The sequence below is a fragment of the Canis aureus genome, chromosome 10 (assembly GCF_053574225.1).
Source record: "Canis aureus isolate CA01 chromosome 10, VMU_Caureus_v.1.0, whole genome shotgun sequence".
In the NCBI taxonomy this organism is placed as follows: Eukaryota; Metazoa; Chordata; class Mammalia; order Carnivora; family Canidae; genus Canis; species Canis aureus.
Genome location: NC_135620.1, coordinates 27,053,831 through 27,073,584, shown reverse-complemented (window position 1 = coordinate 27,073,584; position 19,754 = coordinate 27,053,831). Strand labels below are relative to the sequence as shown.

The 19,754-nt window shown below is 38.7% G+C and overlaps 1 protein-coding gene across 1 annotated transcript in view; it reads right to left on the bottom strand.

Moving 5' to 3' along the window:
- Window positions 1-274: 274 nt before the first annotated feature.
- LOC144322156 (palladin-like) overlaps window positions 275-19,754 on the bottom strand; it is a 34,183-nt gene continuing 14,703 nt past the window's right edge. The window contains exons 6-12 of the mRNA XM_077911814.1: window positions 5,475-5,536; window positions 4,968-5,085; window positions 4,145-4,207; window positions 2,828-2,966; window positions 1,640-1,663; window positions 609-728; window positions 275-516 (exon numbers count right to left, since the gene is read on the bottom strand). Of these exons, the coding sequence (XP_077767940.1) occupies window positions 275-516; window positions 609-728; window positions 1,640-1,663; window positions 2,828-2,966; window positions 4,145-4,207; window positions 4,968-5,085; window positions 5,475-5,482 (714 nt within the window). The 5' untranslated portion in view covers window positions 5,483-5,536. The remainder of the gene's footprint in view (window positions 517-608; window positions 729-1,639; window positions 1,664-2,827; window positions 2,967-4,144; window positions 4,208-4,967; window positions 5,086-5,474; window positions 5,537-19,754) is intronic.

Here is a 19,754-nt window from a genome sequence, read left to right as displayed (position 1 = left end):
TACTTATTCAAAGTCTTGTGCTATTTTAGCACTGCTGTTTTTTTTTCCCCCCAGTAAGTCTCTGTAACAAACCTTTAAATGTGAATCTAAGCACATGATTTACTATTTCAGCCCTGGTGAAAGATTTGATGGAGGGCAAGGGAGAAATGACAGAATTAAGTGATTCAGCTCAGAAGGCAAGCACCCTAAGAGCAGGAACTTTGTCCTGTCCACTGTTGTATCTGCAGGACCAAGAACATTTGTTGAATGAGCAGAGTGTGAGGTCTGTCTGCCCTTACCATTGTGGTTGTAGCTCAGGGAAATTTTCATTGCAGAGATCCTCCTTTGGAACCTGGATCTCATGTTCATTGAAACTGGCTGGTTCAGTAATAGTTGAAGTAATGTTCATTGGGATATCATCTGGACTTTTGTCCTTTGTGTGGGTATCATTGCTCCAGGGAAAGGAGGCCAGTTTTGGAGAAAGTTTCCTCATGGGTAATGTTGGAGAACTCTCTGATTTCTCCACTTCTTTTCCTCCTGAAAAATATAATTATGTACCTTAGATAGAAACAGAATCTTCCTCCTCCTCTTGGCTGAATTGGAGCAAGGAGATCCTGAAAAGTAGTTACCTGGGGAAATGAAGAGTCTTGCTGTGGAGACTGCAGTCCCAGCCTCATTTTCTGCAACGCACTTGAATTCCCCAGCATTTTCAGGAAATGCTTCTGTGATAATCAAGGTGCAGACTTCCTCTGGCAAGACAAGAGATTCAACTTGACCAGAGTATTTGGAGACCCCAAATTAACAAATAGTGTGGATGAATGTCAGGAAAGTAGGTACTAGAAATACAAATCTCAGTATTTCTGAGATTTAAAAAAAATCCATCTGATTAGACTTGTTATTTTTGAGTGAGCTCCTGAAGATACATCTTAAAAATGCAACCTAAAACAATCCCAACAATGTGCCTATCAACTGTCTGACACCTCTGCTTACTACTGTGAGTTCAGGGTCCTATAGACAAATTTTCTGAGCCGATCTAAAAATTGTCATTGCCAGGATAGTTTGTTAGTATAGTAATAGCCACATTGTGATGAGCATTACACCTACTTCTTGGACAGCCAACAACTTGGATGTTTGATGTCAGCATACCTCTTTACTGTCTCTCTGTAGAGCTCATGAGTCCCAGATTAGAGGATGAATACATGCTCTATGAGTGCAAAGACCTCCTCAGTGCCCAGAATGGAATGTGGTATCCTCTGAACTAAGTTGAGTGAATGAATAGATGAATAAATACACTGACAAATCCCAGTTATCTTGCTGCTTTTGTTGTGCCAGCTCAAGAGTTGTTATAGCCTCAAAACTACTCAAGAAGGCAAAGTGATTAAAGGACACAAAGTCTTCTGATGGTAATTTCGACTTAATCATTTATTGTCAAGATGTTGAAAAATTGGGGACGCCTGGGTGCCTCAGTCGGTTAAACGTCTGCCTTCAGCTCAGATTGGGATCTCAGGGTCTTGGGATCGAGCCCTGTCAGGCTCCTCGCTCAGTGGGGAGCCTGCTTCTCCCTCTCCCTCTCTCCTACTTTCCCTGCTTGAACTCTCTCTCTTTCTCTCTCTCTGAAATCAATCAGTCTTAAAAAAAAGAGATGAAAAATTGTGCTTACCGGGAACGGATGATAAAGAAGCTTCTGAAAAATAAAACAAGGGAATAGAGAATTTAAAAGTTGATAATTAATTTAATTTGGAGAAGGGACTATGTGTATATGATAAAAATCTTGAATAAATAAAGCACATACAAGATTGACTGTAATCTGGAGTCACAGATTATAAACTGTGTGGAAACCCAGAAAAAAATACATGATGGAATGAACACTTGGCAGGGTGCCAGAAAAACTGTATTTTTGTCTTTGTTTGCTCTGTGATTTTATGAAAATTACTTCTCTGGGCTCTAGTTCTTCATCTCTAACATGAAGAAATTATCTGTTCTCTGAATGGGAACCAATTACTGAACCCCTGGTCCTGTGGTGCTCTCTTTTTCCCAAGAAAATGTTTTCTTTTAATCTAATTAAAATACAGGTGAATATTACATTATAGATGTAGTATTACTGTAGAAAAATATACAAAAGATTAATAATTTGGGTGGTGTGGGCATGAGTGACTTAAAATTTCTTCTTTATGCTAATACTACATTGTGTAATAGAGGTTTTTCTTCCCTGGATGTAGTGTGCAAAAGTTCAGTTGTGCTTTATCAGTATTTAAGTGAATACATTTTCTTCACTTGGGGTGAGAACTATTTTGGGCTTGAACCCTGGCTACAGCATTTATTAGCTTTGTAACTGTGGGTAAGGCATTTAATAGTTCTGATTTCAGTTTTCTTATAAATTGGAGATAACAATGCACACTTCAAAATTTTGACATGAAGATTGAATGAAAGGTTGCTTATAAAGTATGAACTTCATGTTTAGCATGAAGTATGTCATCATACTTGTTATTCTCTAAATTTACATTAGGTAACATTAATAATAAAGTAGAAAGCTATACATCACTATTTGTTTTACTCTAAAAAATGTTTATTCTCACATTTCTTGTTTATATGTTAAAAACTCATTAAGAAAATAGTTAATTTACGAAAATAAACCAGTCTTTTCACAGCTTTTAAAACTATTGTTTCATCAAAGAAACACTGCTGTCTTTTCTGATTGTATTGAGGAATCCTTTAGATTTGAAATCATAATTATTTAACAATAGAAATTTCTGAGCCTGTAACAAGTCAGCTATTAAACTTTAAAACATGAATTAGATTTCAGGGTTAATTGAAATTAAAAAGCAAATTGAAAAGCTTATCACAATACTTCTCAGAATCTGGAAGTCCTCAGAGTCTGCTATCTGCTCTTTCTCTCTGTACCAGTGAATTTGAACTGTGGTTGTTGCCTGGACTCGGCATTCAAATGCAACAAACTGACCGCTGGTTGTAGAAATGTCTTGAAGATGCTGAAGAACAAACAGAATTCACAGAATGGAAGAAACTTTCACCATATACAATGATTTGGAATGCCAGTTTCAGTAAGTAGGCTTTTTGCCAAAATTATTGACAACCCTTCTGTACTTTAATCAAAACAAAGAATTGCTGGGATTTTCTAGTGCTTTATAGTGTGCTTTACAGTCATGTATAAGTTATCTTTACTTAACTTCATAGAGAAAGTTATTACTCATTTCCCCAAGGGCCATTTTTCAAAATACGAAACAGAGTAGTTGAAAACTCTCACCTTTGCTTCATTGAGTACACGTACAGTCATAGATATAACCTTCATTATCAGTCAGATAGTGTGGGCAGTATTGTATTTGTTAAAGATCCTGAATCATGACTTAGAGGACTGGACCAGTATCTCAACTCTGCCACTAGCTGGTTGAAGCCAATCACAGGAACGAACTCAGAAACTCTTAACCTCTGTGGAACTCAGGTACTTTTATCTGCAAAATAGGGCTGGCAAGATACTCAGCCTTTTTTGAGGTTTTGAAGCTCACTTCAGGTAAATAATCTGAGGACTTTCTTTAAGGAGTGAAAAGTTACATTGTTACATAAAAGTCTATAAAAATAGGTGGTTTGGTCTCCCAGAGCACAGATGAATGGGTGGCATTTGTGGTAAATATGGCTGTTAATTAAGTTCAGATCTCCCTTCTCTCCTGTTTGCAGCTGCAGAGTCTTCTAGAATCTAGAATAACCTTACAGGTTATAACTTGGCTGAGAGGGAGTATTCTGAGTATTCTACCAGGTGAGACACAGTGACCACCAGCCCTGTTACCCAAGGAGGAAATAAATATTGCTTTTCTTATTGACTACCTCAAAAAAGTGTCTTATGGCTAGTTGGGAGAATCAGATGAACCTTGTAGTCAGGTAGAGCAATGTCTGCATGGGGAGGACAGTCTGAGCATCGCCCTTCAGAGCTACGGATTGATGACAGCAAAAGCCTAAAGAGTATATGAAAGACCCTGAGTTGCTCTGTGACATTGAACAGTAATTTCACCCCTTCTGGGACTCAGTTTTCTGATACATAAAATAATAATTTCTGAGGTTCTTTTTAGTTTCTCCTTTTCCTTCTCACCCTTTTGATGATGCCCACAATTTATTGATAAAATCCTAACTGCACCATGCAGGATGGATAGATTACCTTGGTGAACACAGGGGCCACAACATAGGTGGATCCGGACAGGCTACTGCAGGGACTCTGCATCTGGTTTAAGAAAAAGAGACCCTCTCATCCATACGGCCAAGGCCCTGAGACCTAGGAGGATCGTGCTAATGAGCCAACCGAATCAGTAGTTGGTAGTAGTTGCACCCAGTGAGTTTTAGCTGCTACCAGTGGGTAGTAGTTGCACCCAGTGAGTTTTAGCATGCTACCAGCCATACCCCAAGTGTCCTCTTTGAAAAGGATAATGCTTTTAATTTAAATGTCATTTTGCTTATCTGCTCCAGTGCCACCCTTTTTACCTCCCTGTCCTCCATCATTCCATTAGCTGAGATGGTGAAATATAACACCGAGCAATTAATTTGAGAAATGAACTTTGGCAGTTATTTAGAGACTGTATGTAAAAGGCATAAATAACTTGTAAATTTGACTGACTAGATATTTTCCCCCTAGATTTTTATACAGTTGCTCTTGTCTGTTAGGTTTCTGTAAAAGCATCTCCCCTCCCCCACTTTTTAATTAAAAGGGAATTCATTCCATGAATAGTTGCAATGCTCTGTTATGGACTAAACTCCTAGAAACCAACTGTCTTATGGTTTGGCACATAGACAAATGGTCAACCCACAGAACTACCATGGAGTTATTTCTGAGATCAATGAATTTCTTTTCTTATTCTATTTGAGGTCATACAGCTGGAGGCTCTGTTCATGTATGCTTTTCAAGAAAGTTACATTGATTCCTTTTTCTCTGGGCCTCTGTCTCCATTACTGGGACCTCTCAGAAGGCTTTTTAAAACTGAACATACCCTTTGGGAGTCAATACACAATGGTTGAACTAAGGTAGAGTAACTTGATCTGATGTTGGAGGTTTCATTAACCAGGGAACCGATGGTCAAAGAAACTCTAGTGGTTTTCTTCTTTATCCTATTGTGGAAACAAAACCAAACACAGTCCGGTGAAAGATTAGAGGCAGCTTTGATAGAAATGCCTCACTGTATTCATTTGGCATGTATCACATTTTTACTTATAGTCCTTATTTTTTTGATTTGCATAATAATTTCCATTTTTTTCTTTTTGAACAGCTAGTGGATTATAGTTCTTAATAGTTTTGCTTTAAATTTTATATGTCTTAGTCTGATAATCAGTGAGCTGTTACTAAACACAAATTATGCAGAAGAAATAATATATAAGGCAAATAATCACTTTAAAATTTGGGAAATTTTAGGGGTTTTTTTGGTTATTTTTTTAAAGTAGAATTTCCTGTATATTCGTATGACAACAAATGCACATTCACATGCATGTTCTATACTTACTCTGACATTTCTGTAGCATATTCCAAGCACAATTAGAGAAATGTTTTCTTCCCACTTCCCTTCTAAGAAAGAGAAAAAAGAAAATTCTGTGTGGATCTCCTTGTAATTTAATAAACCGTGGTTCCACTTGTATTGTATGCACAGTACAACTAGCAAATTAGTTAGTTACAGGCAGCAGATCAATCCAGAATGTCTGAATTCTTTTTTTTTTAATTTATTTTTTATTGGTGTTCAATTTACTAACATACAGAATAACCCCCAGTGCCCGTCACCCATTCACTCCCACCCCCCGCCCTCCTCCCCTTCTACCACCCCTAGTTCGTTTCCCAGAGTTAGCAGTCTTTACGTTCTGTCTCCCTTTCTGATATTTCCCACACATTTCTTCTCCCTTCCCTTATATTCCCTTTCACTATTATTTATATTCCCCAAATGAATGAGAACATATAATATTTGTCCTTCTCCGACTGACTTACTTCACTCAGCTGTCTGAATTCTTGACTAAACATGGGACTACTTTAATATTCCTAATTTTAAAAATCCAGATGTTTACCTTTACAGAGCTATAGTAGTTGCACCCAGAACAGGTATTTAGTTCCCCAAAGCAGCATTTTATAGGGCAGATATTGTTGTCTTGTGAATTTGTTTTGGTCTGACGTCTTCAGTATATTTATTTTTTAAATTTTATTTATTTCACAGAGAGAGAGAGGGAGAAGCAGACTCCTTGCCGAGTGGAGAGCCTGACATGGGGCTCAATCTCAGGACCCTGGGATCATGACCCAAGCTGAAGGCAGATACCTAACTGAGCCACCCAGGCGCCCCAGCATATTTGTTATAATAGGAAATCTGTTGACAGATTGCTGCAATGAAGGATATTGTCAATGTTCATATTATCTCTATATAAGTACTCAGTAGAGAAATCTATCTCAATTCTGAGTATCGAGAATAATCAGGGGGCACTTGGGCGGCTCAGTCAGTTAAGCTTCCAACTCTTGGTTTCTGCTCAGGTCATGATCTCAGGGTTGTAAGATTGAGTCCCATGTTAGGCTCCCTGCTCAGTATGGAGTCTGCTTGAGGTTTTATCTCTCCTTCTCTCCCTCACTCAGGTGCCTCCACACACACACACAATCTCTCTCAAATAAATAAATAAAATATTTAAAAAACCCATATAATTATGTTTCTGTGCTACTAGCTTAGTTTTTCCTCGGAGATACTGGAAATCTTAGTATTGGTTATATTTACTGTTAGCTATTTGAAAGTCTGGTGTTCATCTCATAGCCAGTAATTCAACAGAGTTTGGAGTCAGGATCTCCTAAATTTGTAACCTGATATTTTTTCCTCACTATGCCTCTAATGATTTATTTATCTAAATTGATAGTTAGATCACATGACCCCATAAAGAACTTCTATGTTATTTCCAGGTGAAAGAGATAGGTTGGAAGTTATATAGACCAGCCTGAATAACAAAACACTATAATTTTCAGAAAGCCGTTGGCTTATGTAAATAGAATATTTGAAATTGTACTTATTCCAGAAAAACCTAGTCTGTAATGTGACTTTATACTACAGTGCTTTAATGAAAAAATTATTTCCTGCTTAAAAAAATCTTGTACATACAATGTTTGATATCATCCATTTGTATTAGATTTATCTAATATCCTTTTAATCTTAATATATAGTGTCATAATTCTTGCTGGCTTTTTCAGTCTTTAAAAACTCCCTTAGGGATCCCTGGGTGGCGCAGCGGTTTGGCGCCTGCCTTTGGCCCAGGGCGCGATCCTGGAGACCCGGGATCGAATCCCACATCGGGCTCCCTGCGTGGAGGCTGCTTCTCCCTCTGCCTGTGTCTCTGCCTCTCTCTCTCTCTGTGTGACTATCATGAATAAATAAATAAAATCTTTAAAAAAAAATAAAAATAAAAATAAAAACTCCCTTAATTTGAAGTTTAATAACCATTTTGTGCTTAATTTGCTTTAGGCTAAAATTTCAGCCATGTAAAAGATGTGCTAATACTATTTCATGCTTCATTTCTAAAGGTGGACAGTGGCTACAGAATGTACGTATTATTATGTAGAAAGCATCCCATAGCCATTCAGTAGTGAGGAATGCTCTGGGATCAGATTGTCAGATTGTGATCCCATGGGTCATGAGATTGAGCCCCATGTCAGATTCCCTGCTCAGCAGTGAGTCTGCTTGAACATTCTCTTCTTTTCCCCCTCTACTGTGGTCACCCGCACACACTCTCTCTCTCAAATAAATAAATAAGTCCTTTTAAAAAAGTGCAAATACATTACATTTACTACTGTCTGTATATAGTATTTTATAATTTGTCAGATTAAAAAAAAAAATCTGGGGCAACTCCAGTGGCTCAGCAGTTTCGTGCTGCCTGCAGCCCAGGGTTTGATCCTGGAGATCCGGGATCGAGTCCCACGTCAGGCTCCTTGAATGGAGCCTGCTTCTCCCTCTGCCTGTGTCTCTGCCTCTCTCTGTGTGTCTCTCATGAATAAATAAATAAAATCTTAAAAACAAAATCTGTGAACTGGAACTGCCTTTTCTTTTTTGAAAGGGTAATTATTCTCTTGTAGTTCAGAAGAAGATGAGTTCAGTTCTGTGAGTATACATGTGCCAGAGGAATCACAGACATGCATAGATTACCTTTATGTCCAAAACTGATCATAGGATCTATACCTATAAACTGTCGAAACAGGGCAGAATCAAACTTGAAAGTGTTGGCTTTATTTATTTGACTTGAATCATTTTTGTAATGAATGAAAACTTCACAAACACTTCAGGTTTTGAACTGTAGACGACTTCCTGATGTCTCCTATGCCAGGTCCCCAGGAGTAACACAAAGGAGTTAAAGTTAGCTGACACAAACTGTATGAAAAGATAAGTCGTGCAAAAGATGCATAATAATAACGATAATATAGAAACTACCTAAGCAGGGTCATAAGACATTAATAACATTAATGTCGTAGACATTAAATAATATTCAGGGACATCACAAGACAGCACATCATCACCCAATAGGCTGTTGGAAATAAGTGCTATCACTGACAGAGACTGAAGCTCGACTGGTGTAGGAAAACTTCTCGCCCACAGTGGGACCTTCAGTTGAACTTTGAAGAATGTTAAAATTGGGAAACCAGAGATGTGTAGGTATGTGAGTTGAGAATGTGAGTTAATAGTGGTGGGGTAAAAAATAATAGTGGTGGGGTGAATAGTGGTGGGGGATGGATAGAAAAAGGAAGTAAATGACATTTAGGGAACATTAAACTGTGTGCCAGACACTGTGCTGATCTCTTTATGTCACATGGGGAGAAAGCATCCCATAGCCATTCAGTAGTGAGAGATGCTCTGGGTTCAGATTGTCCAGATTTACTCTTAAGGTATGTTAGGCTTCTCTTTAAGTGTCACGTTTCCCAGTCTGTAAAATAGGCACAATAATAGTATTTATTTCTGGGGTTGTTTTGAGGATTAAGTGAGATAGCCCACAGAAGCACTTAATGCATGCCATGTGCCATGTTATCAGGTGCTTATTAAAGGTTAGCTGCTATTATTATTATTATCGTGGTTCTATAGAGATCCAGATGAAGTTCTACCTTTTCTCACAAGTTTCTAATTTAGTTCTCTTTGATTTTCTTTTCTTATGAACTTAAAACCTCTTTCATATGCTTTTGTTTTCATTATTTATTATTGTATATTTTCATTTAGAAGTTCCTTAAGATTAAAGATCTTTTCAAATGTGTCCCATCCTCAAAGTATCTTGCCTAGGGTTGAAACACATAGTAGGTGTGGAGATGATTGATTTCATAGATTAACGCATAGGGAGATGCTATTAATCTCCCTATTAATTAGTCATAGGAGATGTGTGCTGTATTGTGCTGTTTCCTTCAACTCCATCCTACAAATAAAAGCAGTTGAAATAGATTCCTCCTCTTCTGATATAAGTCCTCATACCACACCAGCCATCTTAGGTGGAGTTAACCAATCACCAATCATTGCAGACCAAGAAAAGACTTTGAAATCTTGTCTAATGACATCTTCAAAGAATAAAACTAAGGGCCAGAGAGGTTAGATTATTTGCTAAACGTCATGTAGTCTCTTGGTACAAGAGTCAGGATGAGAATATAAATCTCCTGTCTTCTAGTGCAATCCATATACACTTCTAGCAAATGGATTCTGTATTACCAGATAAATGTAAAACTGGATATTAGTCTGAGTAGTTGAGCCTGCAGTGATTTTTTTTCTTCTGTTAGGTACAGTGTATTCATGGTTCTGAATTAAGTGGGTAATCAAACAGTCCTTTTACTTTGTGTATAACCTGCTTGAGGTCAGAGACTTAGTCTGTTTTGTGTATATCCCTGGTTGCCTAGTATAGTGGAGTTGGCTGAGACTTGAGCTGAGAATGTTTGTGTGGCTTCTAGAGATTCTAACCTTGGCGTGTTAGACCCTGAAGAGAGAAACCCTGTATACATCAGGGACACTCTGGCTGTGGTAGGAAGATAAAAATGAAGTGCTTTCCCTCATGGGAAGAGAAGGATCAAATGAAAGAGTGTGTATGAAACTTTTGGGACTTCTTGGAAGAAACATACCTTATAATTAAATATAAGGTCAATTGGTTCAAGAGGCTAGAGTTTCTTCTAAGCCCCTTGGCACATCTCAAAGGAGAGCTGGAAGATATCAACAGAATAGTTTTGGTGGCACATGAGTTTGAGTTTTTTTTTTTTTTTTTTTGCCCACCTTGACATGTCCAATGTCCTAGGCTAATGAGAACAAAGAGAAGCTCCAGTCCTTATAAAGGAAATTTCAGTAATACTGGGCCTCCTAAATCCCAGATGCTTCCTGTTGTAAGTAGGAACAATCGAACTTCCTGGGCAAGGCACCAGATAGCCCATACTGTCATTTAATCCACGGAGTGAGGAGACCTGGCAGGACTTCTCTCCTGTCCCTGATCTTCCAGCCAATGAAAGGAGATGGTGATAACTAATGGAACCAAGAACTACCCAGCACTTACTTTGGGATACACCACTGGTTAACATGAATTAGACAATCTGTGTCTGAAGATTATATAGAAAAGGATGAAAATAGGGGATCCCTGGATGGCTCAGTGGTTTAGCGCCTGCCTTTGGCCCAGGGCGCGATCCTGGAGTCCCGGGATCGAGTCCCGCGTTGGGCTCCCTGAATGGAGCCTGCTTCTCCCTCTGCCTGTGTCTCTGCCTCTCTCTCTCTCTCTGTCTATCATGAATAAATAAAAAAGAAAAGAAAAGAAAAGGATGAAAATATAGAGAGGCCAGGTAGTTTGGGAGAGAGAGAGAGCACTAATTCAGGACTTGAGAAAAATCTACATTATGATTCTAGATTAGTCGTTAACTCATTATATGGCCTTGGGGAAGACTCTTTGGGGTCCTAGTTATTGCATGTTTAATAAGAAGTGAGAAGTGAAATGGTCCCTAAGGTTTCTTCTAAGTCTGTTAGCTCTTTTTAAATATTTTTAAATTCTCAGAATCTGATTGTGCTTTAAAAATCTCTGATTTTTGTAATTACCAGAGCAGATGAAGTCACATCAGAGGATAAGAGAAAGAAAGATAAACATTGGACCTAAAAGCAGAAGTGATCAGAGTTTAGGCTGCTCTCAAACCCTGAGATTTGAAAGATGAACTGAGCCTTAGAAACTACTTAAACAGTTTAAAATGTTATTATGAAAGCAAACCTTTCAGAACTCATTTGGTTCAGTGGTAAAACAAAACTGAACATGAGAACCACTTCCAGAAAAGGATGAATTTCTAAAACAGAGTTCATTTTAAAATATTGACTTCTCTTGCTAAAGCTACTGTAGTCTTTACATTCAGTTCTCATGTATTTTCCTCTGGGGGATAGAAAAGGAGGTTTTCAGAGGAAAAAAGAAAACCAACAACCCTTTATTTGGCTGCTGTGAAATAATGCCACCCTCCAAAATATTAGAGTGAAAATGTGGATTCTCAGTATGTGTGGGCCCTCCCTACATGTGACCTGTCCTGAAGTGTTCCTTCTTGATTTTAGGTAGCACTCGGGATGTCCTTGAGAGAAAAAATAGCTAGGGATTTTACTTTCATGATGAGTTATGCTAGCAGGCTTCATGGCTCACGTAAATGGTAACCTTTGCTGAGTGTAACCCTAGCTCTTTGTAAAGAGAACAGAATTAGACTCCGCCAAATGAAGAGTCCAAGACCTTGGCAGTCTTACCTTGGAAAGATTACAAGATACATAGAGATCACACAAATGAACAATGCTGATGCCCTTATAACATTGCCTGGATAGCTAGGATATCTGCAGTGTTCTACTAGCTTCATGGATATAATGTAGGTTCAATGGTTTGAAAAGTAGAATGTTAGAGTTATTTAAAAGTGAACAGCTAAGAATCTGATAGAAGCTGCATCAGGCAAAATTTGGGCAAAGAGAAGTGTGATATAAGGCAGATTAGCAACATAAAATGTTTTATTTTTGTTATTTTTTGTTTGAGAGAGAGCTTGCATGTGTATGTGAGTTGTGGAGAGGGGGCAAAGGAAGAGAGAATCTCAAGCAGGCTCCATGCCAAGTGTAGAGCCCAACATAGGTCTCGATCTCACAACCCTGAGGTCATGACCTGAGCCAAAATCAAGAGTCTGATTCTTAACTGACTGAACCACCCAGGCATCCCTCACATGTTTTAATGTCACATGAAAGAAAACTTAGTAAAATTCACATAAGAAGCTAAAGTTGGTGTATCTTTACTAAGTGTTACTTATTTGACTTGATGAGAAGTTTACTATGTTGTTACAATATGCTTTCTTTTGTTTGCCTATTTTATGACTTAGTGTTTATTTTAAATATTTATCTTTTGCTTGATAACAAATGCTGTACTAAATAACCTATGTTCACAGAAAGCTAATTAATGTGCATTGTCTACAAAGCACCAGATACTGTGGAAGACATTATTTTCACATTATACCTAACAGAGCAAGAGGAGGAAAAAAAACAGTTGATGAAAGAAGTACATGAGGCCAGTCAGAAAGGAGGTGATGAGTTGTACGTATGTGTGATGATTTCTGTCACTTTTTGAAATATGGCCCACCAGTATCAGTCCCTTTAAAAATGAATGAATTTGACTTGTGAACATACTTAGGTTTTAAGAGAAGATGATATTTGACATCCATTGAGGGTTTTTTTGTTTTGTTTTGTTTTGTTTTTGGAGAGGATGAATATGCATACAAGCTGATAGGGGGTAGGTAGAGAGAGAGAATATCTCCAGCAGGATCCACACCCAGCATGGAGCCTGACTTAGGGCTGGATTTCACCACCCTGAGATCATGACCTGAGTTGAAACCAAGAGTCAGATGCCCAACCCAGTTGCCCCAATTGAGTATTTTGATGATGTTTTCAAAAAGTTCTTAAGGAAGTTTTAGTATATAGGAAGTTTTACAAATGCACTGTATCATTTCTTCCCTGTTTTTTCTAGACCATTTTCTGGCGATAGTGGGTTTTTATTTTTATTATGTCTTTGTGCTTTACCATACTACTTTCATGTTTGGCTCTGTCATTCTTTTTCCCTTGCTTTTCAGAAAAAAGAAATAACCTGTTTTTATTTATTTTATTTTATTTTATTTTTATTTTTATTTTTATTTTTTTATTTTATTTATGATAGTCACACACAGAGAGAGAGAGAGAGAGGCAGAGACACAGGCAGAGGGAGAAGCAGGCTGCATGCACTGGGAGCCCGACGTGGGATTCGATCCCGGGTCTCCAGGATCGCGCCCTGGGTCAAAGGCAGGCGCCAAACCACTGCGCCACCCAGGGATCCCAAATAACCTGTTTTTATTTTCAACATGTTAAAATAATATGAAGGATAGGCTATTGCTTTCCAGATGACTAGAAATTTTACCTGATCATACTTAATGTTTTGGGTCTTCCCCAGAATTGGTCAGATTTCTTGCTTTCACACTGTGCCAAGCAGAGTATCTGTATCAAGGAGTGTATCAGTCATGTCTTTCCATGTTAGAGTAAAATACTCACTGTTATTTGGACATAGTTGACATACGATGTTACATTAATTTCAGGTGTACAATGTAGGGATTCCTTTATATAACATCTCTAATATACTAATTTCATCACAAATGTAGCTACTATCTGTTACCATATGATGTTATTACAATATCATCAACTGTATATCCTGTGCTGTGCTTTTAATTTCCATGACTTAATTATTTTGTAACTGAAAGCCTGTATATTCCACTCCCCTTCATCCATTTTGCTTATTTCCTCACCCTCCTTCCTTCTGGCAGCTGTTATTTCTCAGTATTTGTAGGTCTGACTCTGCTTTTTTGTTTATTTATATTCATTTGAGTCATTTTGTGTTATTTGTGTTATCAGTGAAATCATACAATATTTGTCTTTCTCAGTCTCACTTATTTCACTTTGCATAATACCCTGTAGGGCGATCCATGGTGTCAAAAATGGCAAGATCTCATCCTTTTTAATGGCTGTGTAATATTCCATTGTGTGTGATTTGTTTGTGTCTCTTTATCCATTCATCTACAAAGGTATTTTAAAAGATAACTGCTACATTGTAAGTAGCATACAGATTTCTGTTTGAATATCTGTGTATCTCAACCTTACTGTACTGTTTTTTTGGTTGTCAGGTCCACATTGTACGTGGCCTTTCTCAGAATGCTTCTCCCATCAAAAGATATAATGGTCATGATTAAAAATGTCACTACTTCCTCTCCCTGATGCTAAGATCTTTGTGGGCTTGAAAAAACTGAGACATCTCTTGAAACTCTTGCTAAGGAGTTCTTTTGGGATGTGTGGTGTTTCTCCTGTGACTTGCTATTTTAGGTCAGGGATTTGGAAAGCATTAGGTGGGTAGTTCCTTTCTGATTTGAGTATTGTCAACTGGAGCAGATGGGCCTAGAAGGTACTTTTTTTCCAAGATGGTTTCCTTACTAACAAGTCTGGCAGGTTGATGCTGCTTGGTGTCCATCTTTCTGTCTTTGTTTTTCTCTCTCCACATGGTATCTCATTCTTCAGGGCCTCTTCATGTGGTTTGGGTTTTTCGTACCACAGTGGCCCTGGGGTTGTCAGATTTCTCACCCTAAGGCTTAGGGCTCTAAGAGCAGGTGTCCCAATAATAACCTTTCTCTTTTGAAGGAAAACTTCTTTTACTTTGTTCTGTTGTGATTTCTTGGACCTTCAGCTGTGGCATTACAGGAACTAGTTGCCAAAGACCCAATTTATGTAATTCTTATAAAAAAATTCAGGTCTTAGGGCTCAGATACCAAGATAAACAAATGTTTGGTTTGAATTATGTGGCAAGCCACTTTTTACTTTGCTTTGTTAGAAAACTTGGATTTAGGGGATCCCTGGGTGACTCAGTGGTTTGGCGCTTGCCTTTGGCCCAGGGCGCGATCCTGGAGTCCCGGGATCGAGTCCCGCGTCGGGCTCCCAGCATGGAGCCTGCTTCTCCCTCTGCCTGTGTCTCTGCCTCTCTCTCTCTCTCTCTCTGTGTCTATCATAAATAAGTAAATCTTTAAAAAAAAAAAAAAAAAGAAAAAAAAAGAAAACTTGGATTTAGCTCAAGATTGAGTTCAGTAGATTTTTTTTTCTTACCTGAGCATAAAATAATGAACTTGAACCAGCCCTGTGGCAAAGGAACAGTGGTGGCAGAGACCTAGATTCTAAGAAAATAATCTTTAATACTTCCTGGCCTCATTTTTCAGCATCAGTCATGACTGTGCTGATGAGAGATGTCAGGAGAAGAGTTGCCTAGAGTTAACTGCCTCGGAAGCAATAAACCACCTTCATTCCAACTTTTGGCACAACTGCCAAATTAATGAAAGTTTATATTTTGTAAGCTCTCCCCACCTCTGTCACTGGCTTGCTCGCCACAACCCTTTCTTGTAGTTAGTGTTTTCTTCCTTTAGATTGAACCTTTGAAAGCTATCACATCCTCAAGCTCACATCAAAACTGATATTTTATGTATATTGTATATATTATAAAACTATATATTTTATGTATATCTGACAGAGTGGTTCAGACAAAGACACCAATTTCTCCGTTGGAGGTATTCTACCCCTTCTTTTGTCTTTAAGCAGTAAGAATGGTTACTTTAGCCCACATGACACCCTCTCTGGTGGTGGCAGTCTGAAGCAGGTAAGCCATTTGGCAAGTCTTGGAGGTAGAGAGGTAGAGGAGATCCCTCCTAATCTCTTTCACATCCCGCTAAGTTCAGAAAAGAATGATATTTAACCTTAAAACTTTCATTTCCTTTGATGTTTAACCAAAAGCAGAGGATATTTGTCCTTTTTGATGCCACTGGCTTGAGTGTTTGAGTTTTTATGTTAAAAGATCATGCTTGATTTTTAACGGTGACTGTTCCATTTCTGTCTGCCCTGCACACATACAGAGTCATTGCCAAGAGAAATACTGTGCACAGGACAGCTAAGACTGTCATTAGCTGGGAGTCAGGTTACCTACCACATGGACAGCAGCATGTGCTAGAGTTATATGTAACTAGAAGAGTCCTAGAGAGGAGAATCTGTAGCATTAAGCAGGCTTTGCAAATTAAAAAAAAAGATGACTTACAGTCCTCCCTGAGTGTTGATTTTTAACAATTCTAGAATGAGATTAATACCCAGACACTGTATTAACCACTTTATATGCATTGTGTCGTTGAATCTTCGCAAAACCCCAAGATGTAGAGATACTATTATTTTCATTTTACAAATGAGGAAACATAAGCTTATAGAGGTCACACAAATTGCCCAGAGTCACATAGCTAGTAAGTGGTGGAGCCAGGAATAAAATCCACATAGTCCATCCCTATGGATGGAGGTTAAGAGCTCTTAACCTTTCTTATAAGAAATATATTTCCTTGACCTGTGTATTTCTTGGGAAATCAGAGGAAAGGTTACCCAGGTTCTAAAGGAAAGCCTGAAGTTCAACTTTATAACTAGCTCTTGGGCTCAGGAGGGACCTTATAAGGATATGAACAGAAATGTTCATTAATAATCTTCTCATACACTGGACAGCGAGTCAAAAACTTAACTCTGATAGTGGTTTCTGTTTCTTGTTTAGACATATAAGAAAAATATATGTGGTGGTGAAATAAATTGAGCTGGACAGTGTACAAAAAGCTGTTTGCAAAATGTGACAGAGACATGTGGCGATTGATTGCATTTTTGAGATGTGAAATAACTTTGGGTCAAAGCCCCCAAGACCCATGTCCAGGACCTTGGCAGAGGCAGAACTGAGAATGTGTTCAGTGAATGAAAATATTTAACAGATCCGAAGGGCAGATTCTCACTAGCTCGCACTCTTTCACTATAGAGTATGATGTAATGATACACCATTTCACTTCTCTTCAGAAAGTTCCTAAAGAATTATACACTGGAAGGAGAAGAGGATGATGAGGACAGGTTAGCAGGACATCTTTCTCTCCTCACTTTCTTCTTTTAGCACAGTTTAATTTAGCTCATTGCCACATTGGCAGTGTTGAACTGTGTGAAAGATTGAGAAGCTAAGCACAGACTAGGGGAGAGAAGTGTGACAGTGACAAGCTCATGGAGGCAAAGGGCCGTTTTATGTGCCAGGAAGGTGGGGGAGGGGGTCATAATAGCAGATACATGTGCAGAGTGGGAGCTTTTCAGGAAGGTTGCAGAAAAGCTAGGATTTAGAGAGAACTAAGAGAGGAAGGCAGGCTTTGCAGCTTCAGACTTAATCTTAGGGCTGTCCCAGGTCCCTACAGTCACTTTTGGGACAGTGCACAAGTGATGCCCTTTAAGTCGGAGAATCCTTAAATATTAGAGTCCAAAATGACCTTAGAGCCCATCAAGTAAATCTAGGCCCTCAGTTTGAGTTTAAAGGAACTTAGAGCGCTTTGTCTAGCTGACCCAAAAATAGTTTGGATAGTTCTATCAGACTTGAACCTCACTCTCTTTTACAGGTTTTTTTTTTTTTTTTTTTTTTTTTTTTTCTGTTAAGGATCCTCTCCATAAAAAGACTGTGTATCCATGCCTATGTATGCTTGTGTGGGTGTGATGTCTGTGTTTGCTCTGACTTGTCAGACCGTAAAGAGAAGGATGGTAAGTTTAGTTACCTTTTAGGCTGTAGAACTGGAACCAAATTAGCCAACCACTTAGTATATTAGTATATTCCTTTGCTTCTGAGGGTTCAGCAGCCTACCATAGGTATGTCATTTGGATAGCCTCTTGCTTTCTAGTTACTCATGTGTTTTGTAGGAGGTAAATAATAACGGTGTAAGCACCATGGAAAAGCATTTGCTCATTTGACAGCAGTTCACACAATCCAATATTGATTTGCAACTCCCAAGAATCTTGTTGAAAAGCAGATTCTGATTCACTAAATGTGGGTTGGGGCCTGAGTTCCTTCATTTCTCACAAGATCCCAGATAAAACAGACTTTGATAAATAGCACGAGCAGAGTCTTAACATTGGTTAGAATGTGAGGCATGCATAGGGCATAGCAAGTCTGTTTGACAGGAGAGAGAAGGTTGGAAAGATTGGTTAGGATCAGATCTCAAAGGGCCTTGAGCGTCACGGTAAGGGTTTAGATGATCTATGTGTTACGGAATCACCGTGAGTTCTGTACTGGGTATAGAATGACATGACAGGACCTGTACTTAAGGGAGATTTATCTGTCATCATGTATAGGACACATGGGGTAGAAGTTTCATATAAACTATAAAGAGCAGAGACTCAACTTCTGGCCCTTAATACCAAGTGAGAAGTGGCAGGAAAGAGAGAGAGGAGGGGGCTGGCAACCAGGAAGCTACTTGTTTTAAAGAGTGGCCCTGGGTCAGGGGTGGGGGTGGCAGGGGGAGTTGTTTAGACCACAAATCTCTTTAGTCTGCCCAGATTCCAAGAGATCCCCACCAGTCCCTTGTTTGTTTGTTTGTTTGTTTGTTTGTTTGTTTATTTATTTATTTATTTATTTAGGTTGGAGAGTGCTTTAATGGGGAGCGCTCCTGGGCGAGGTTCCATGACTCGGAGAGGTGGCCAGAGTCAGGGAAGTCGCCCCCTTGTTTATTTAAAGACGCAGTCATAAACTGTGTGCTTGGTAAATCTTTTTGCTAGATCCAATTCAACCAAAATATATTGAGGGCCAGGTTCAGTGCTTTGCTCTCTCAGGTATCTGTATTTCCCAGAGTGTGTGATGCAGGGTCCTGCCCTTCGTCAACATCATTGTAATGCTAATAGCTGAATGAAGGAATTCATCCTGTTTAATAATGGCATTTTATTTTATTATTATTACTTTTAAGGATTTTATTTATTTATTTGACAGAGCGCACAAGCAGGAGGAGTACCAGCAGCCCCATTGATGTGTGGCTCAATCCTAGGACCCTGGGATCATGACCTGAGCCAAAGGCAGCCGCTTAATTGACTGAGCCACCCAGGTGCCCCCTAATTCTGGGCATTTTAACATAAGACAGTTAACATAATCTATACTTGATAGGACTATTTAAAAAAACAAGGACATGATAAATGCAAAATAAAGAATTGTGGTTACAATAGACAGAAGGCCAATAGGGGTTAGGTTTAGGGGGAGGAGCCCATAGATATTGTCAGTTATTGGCATTTTTCCAGTTCCTGGGTGGAGTGATGAGTTCACAGGATTTGATTTATTATTTAAAATAAGATAAGGAATAAAGCAGGAAATAAAGTAGACGAAGATCAGGCATGTTAATTTACCATCCATGATATAAATTATACATGTCATACAGCTGAGGTCTCTTAAAAAAATAACACATGCACACACTTAAAGTCCTCAAAAGTAATATCATGAAGAATCCATGAAGAGAAGGAAATTAAAATCACCACCTCAGCCTACATCTGTGGAAGGCTTTTCTGTGTAGTATGCCAAAATGCAGATAATTGGAGTAGTTCTCTCCAGCCTGAGGTATGGTGAGATCAGGTGAGATAGTAGTCCCAATGAATACACTGATATTCTACGAATCTAAATTTCTTTTCCATTTAGTAACATACAGAGTACTTTCCCATATCAGAACATGCTTGCTTGTCATTTACTTAGTCTTAGGTCCTTGGATTCTTCAACCTAAGGTCAGAGGTTTTCTTTTCCTTTCCTTTCCCTTTCCCTTTCCCTTTCCCTCCCCCTCCCTCTCTTCCTCCCCCTCCCCTTCCCCTTTCTTTTTCTTTTTCTTTTAATTTTTTTTTTTATTTATTTATGATAGTCACAGAGAGAGAGAGAGAGAGACAGAGACAGGAAGAGGGAGAAGCAGGCTCCATGCA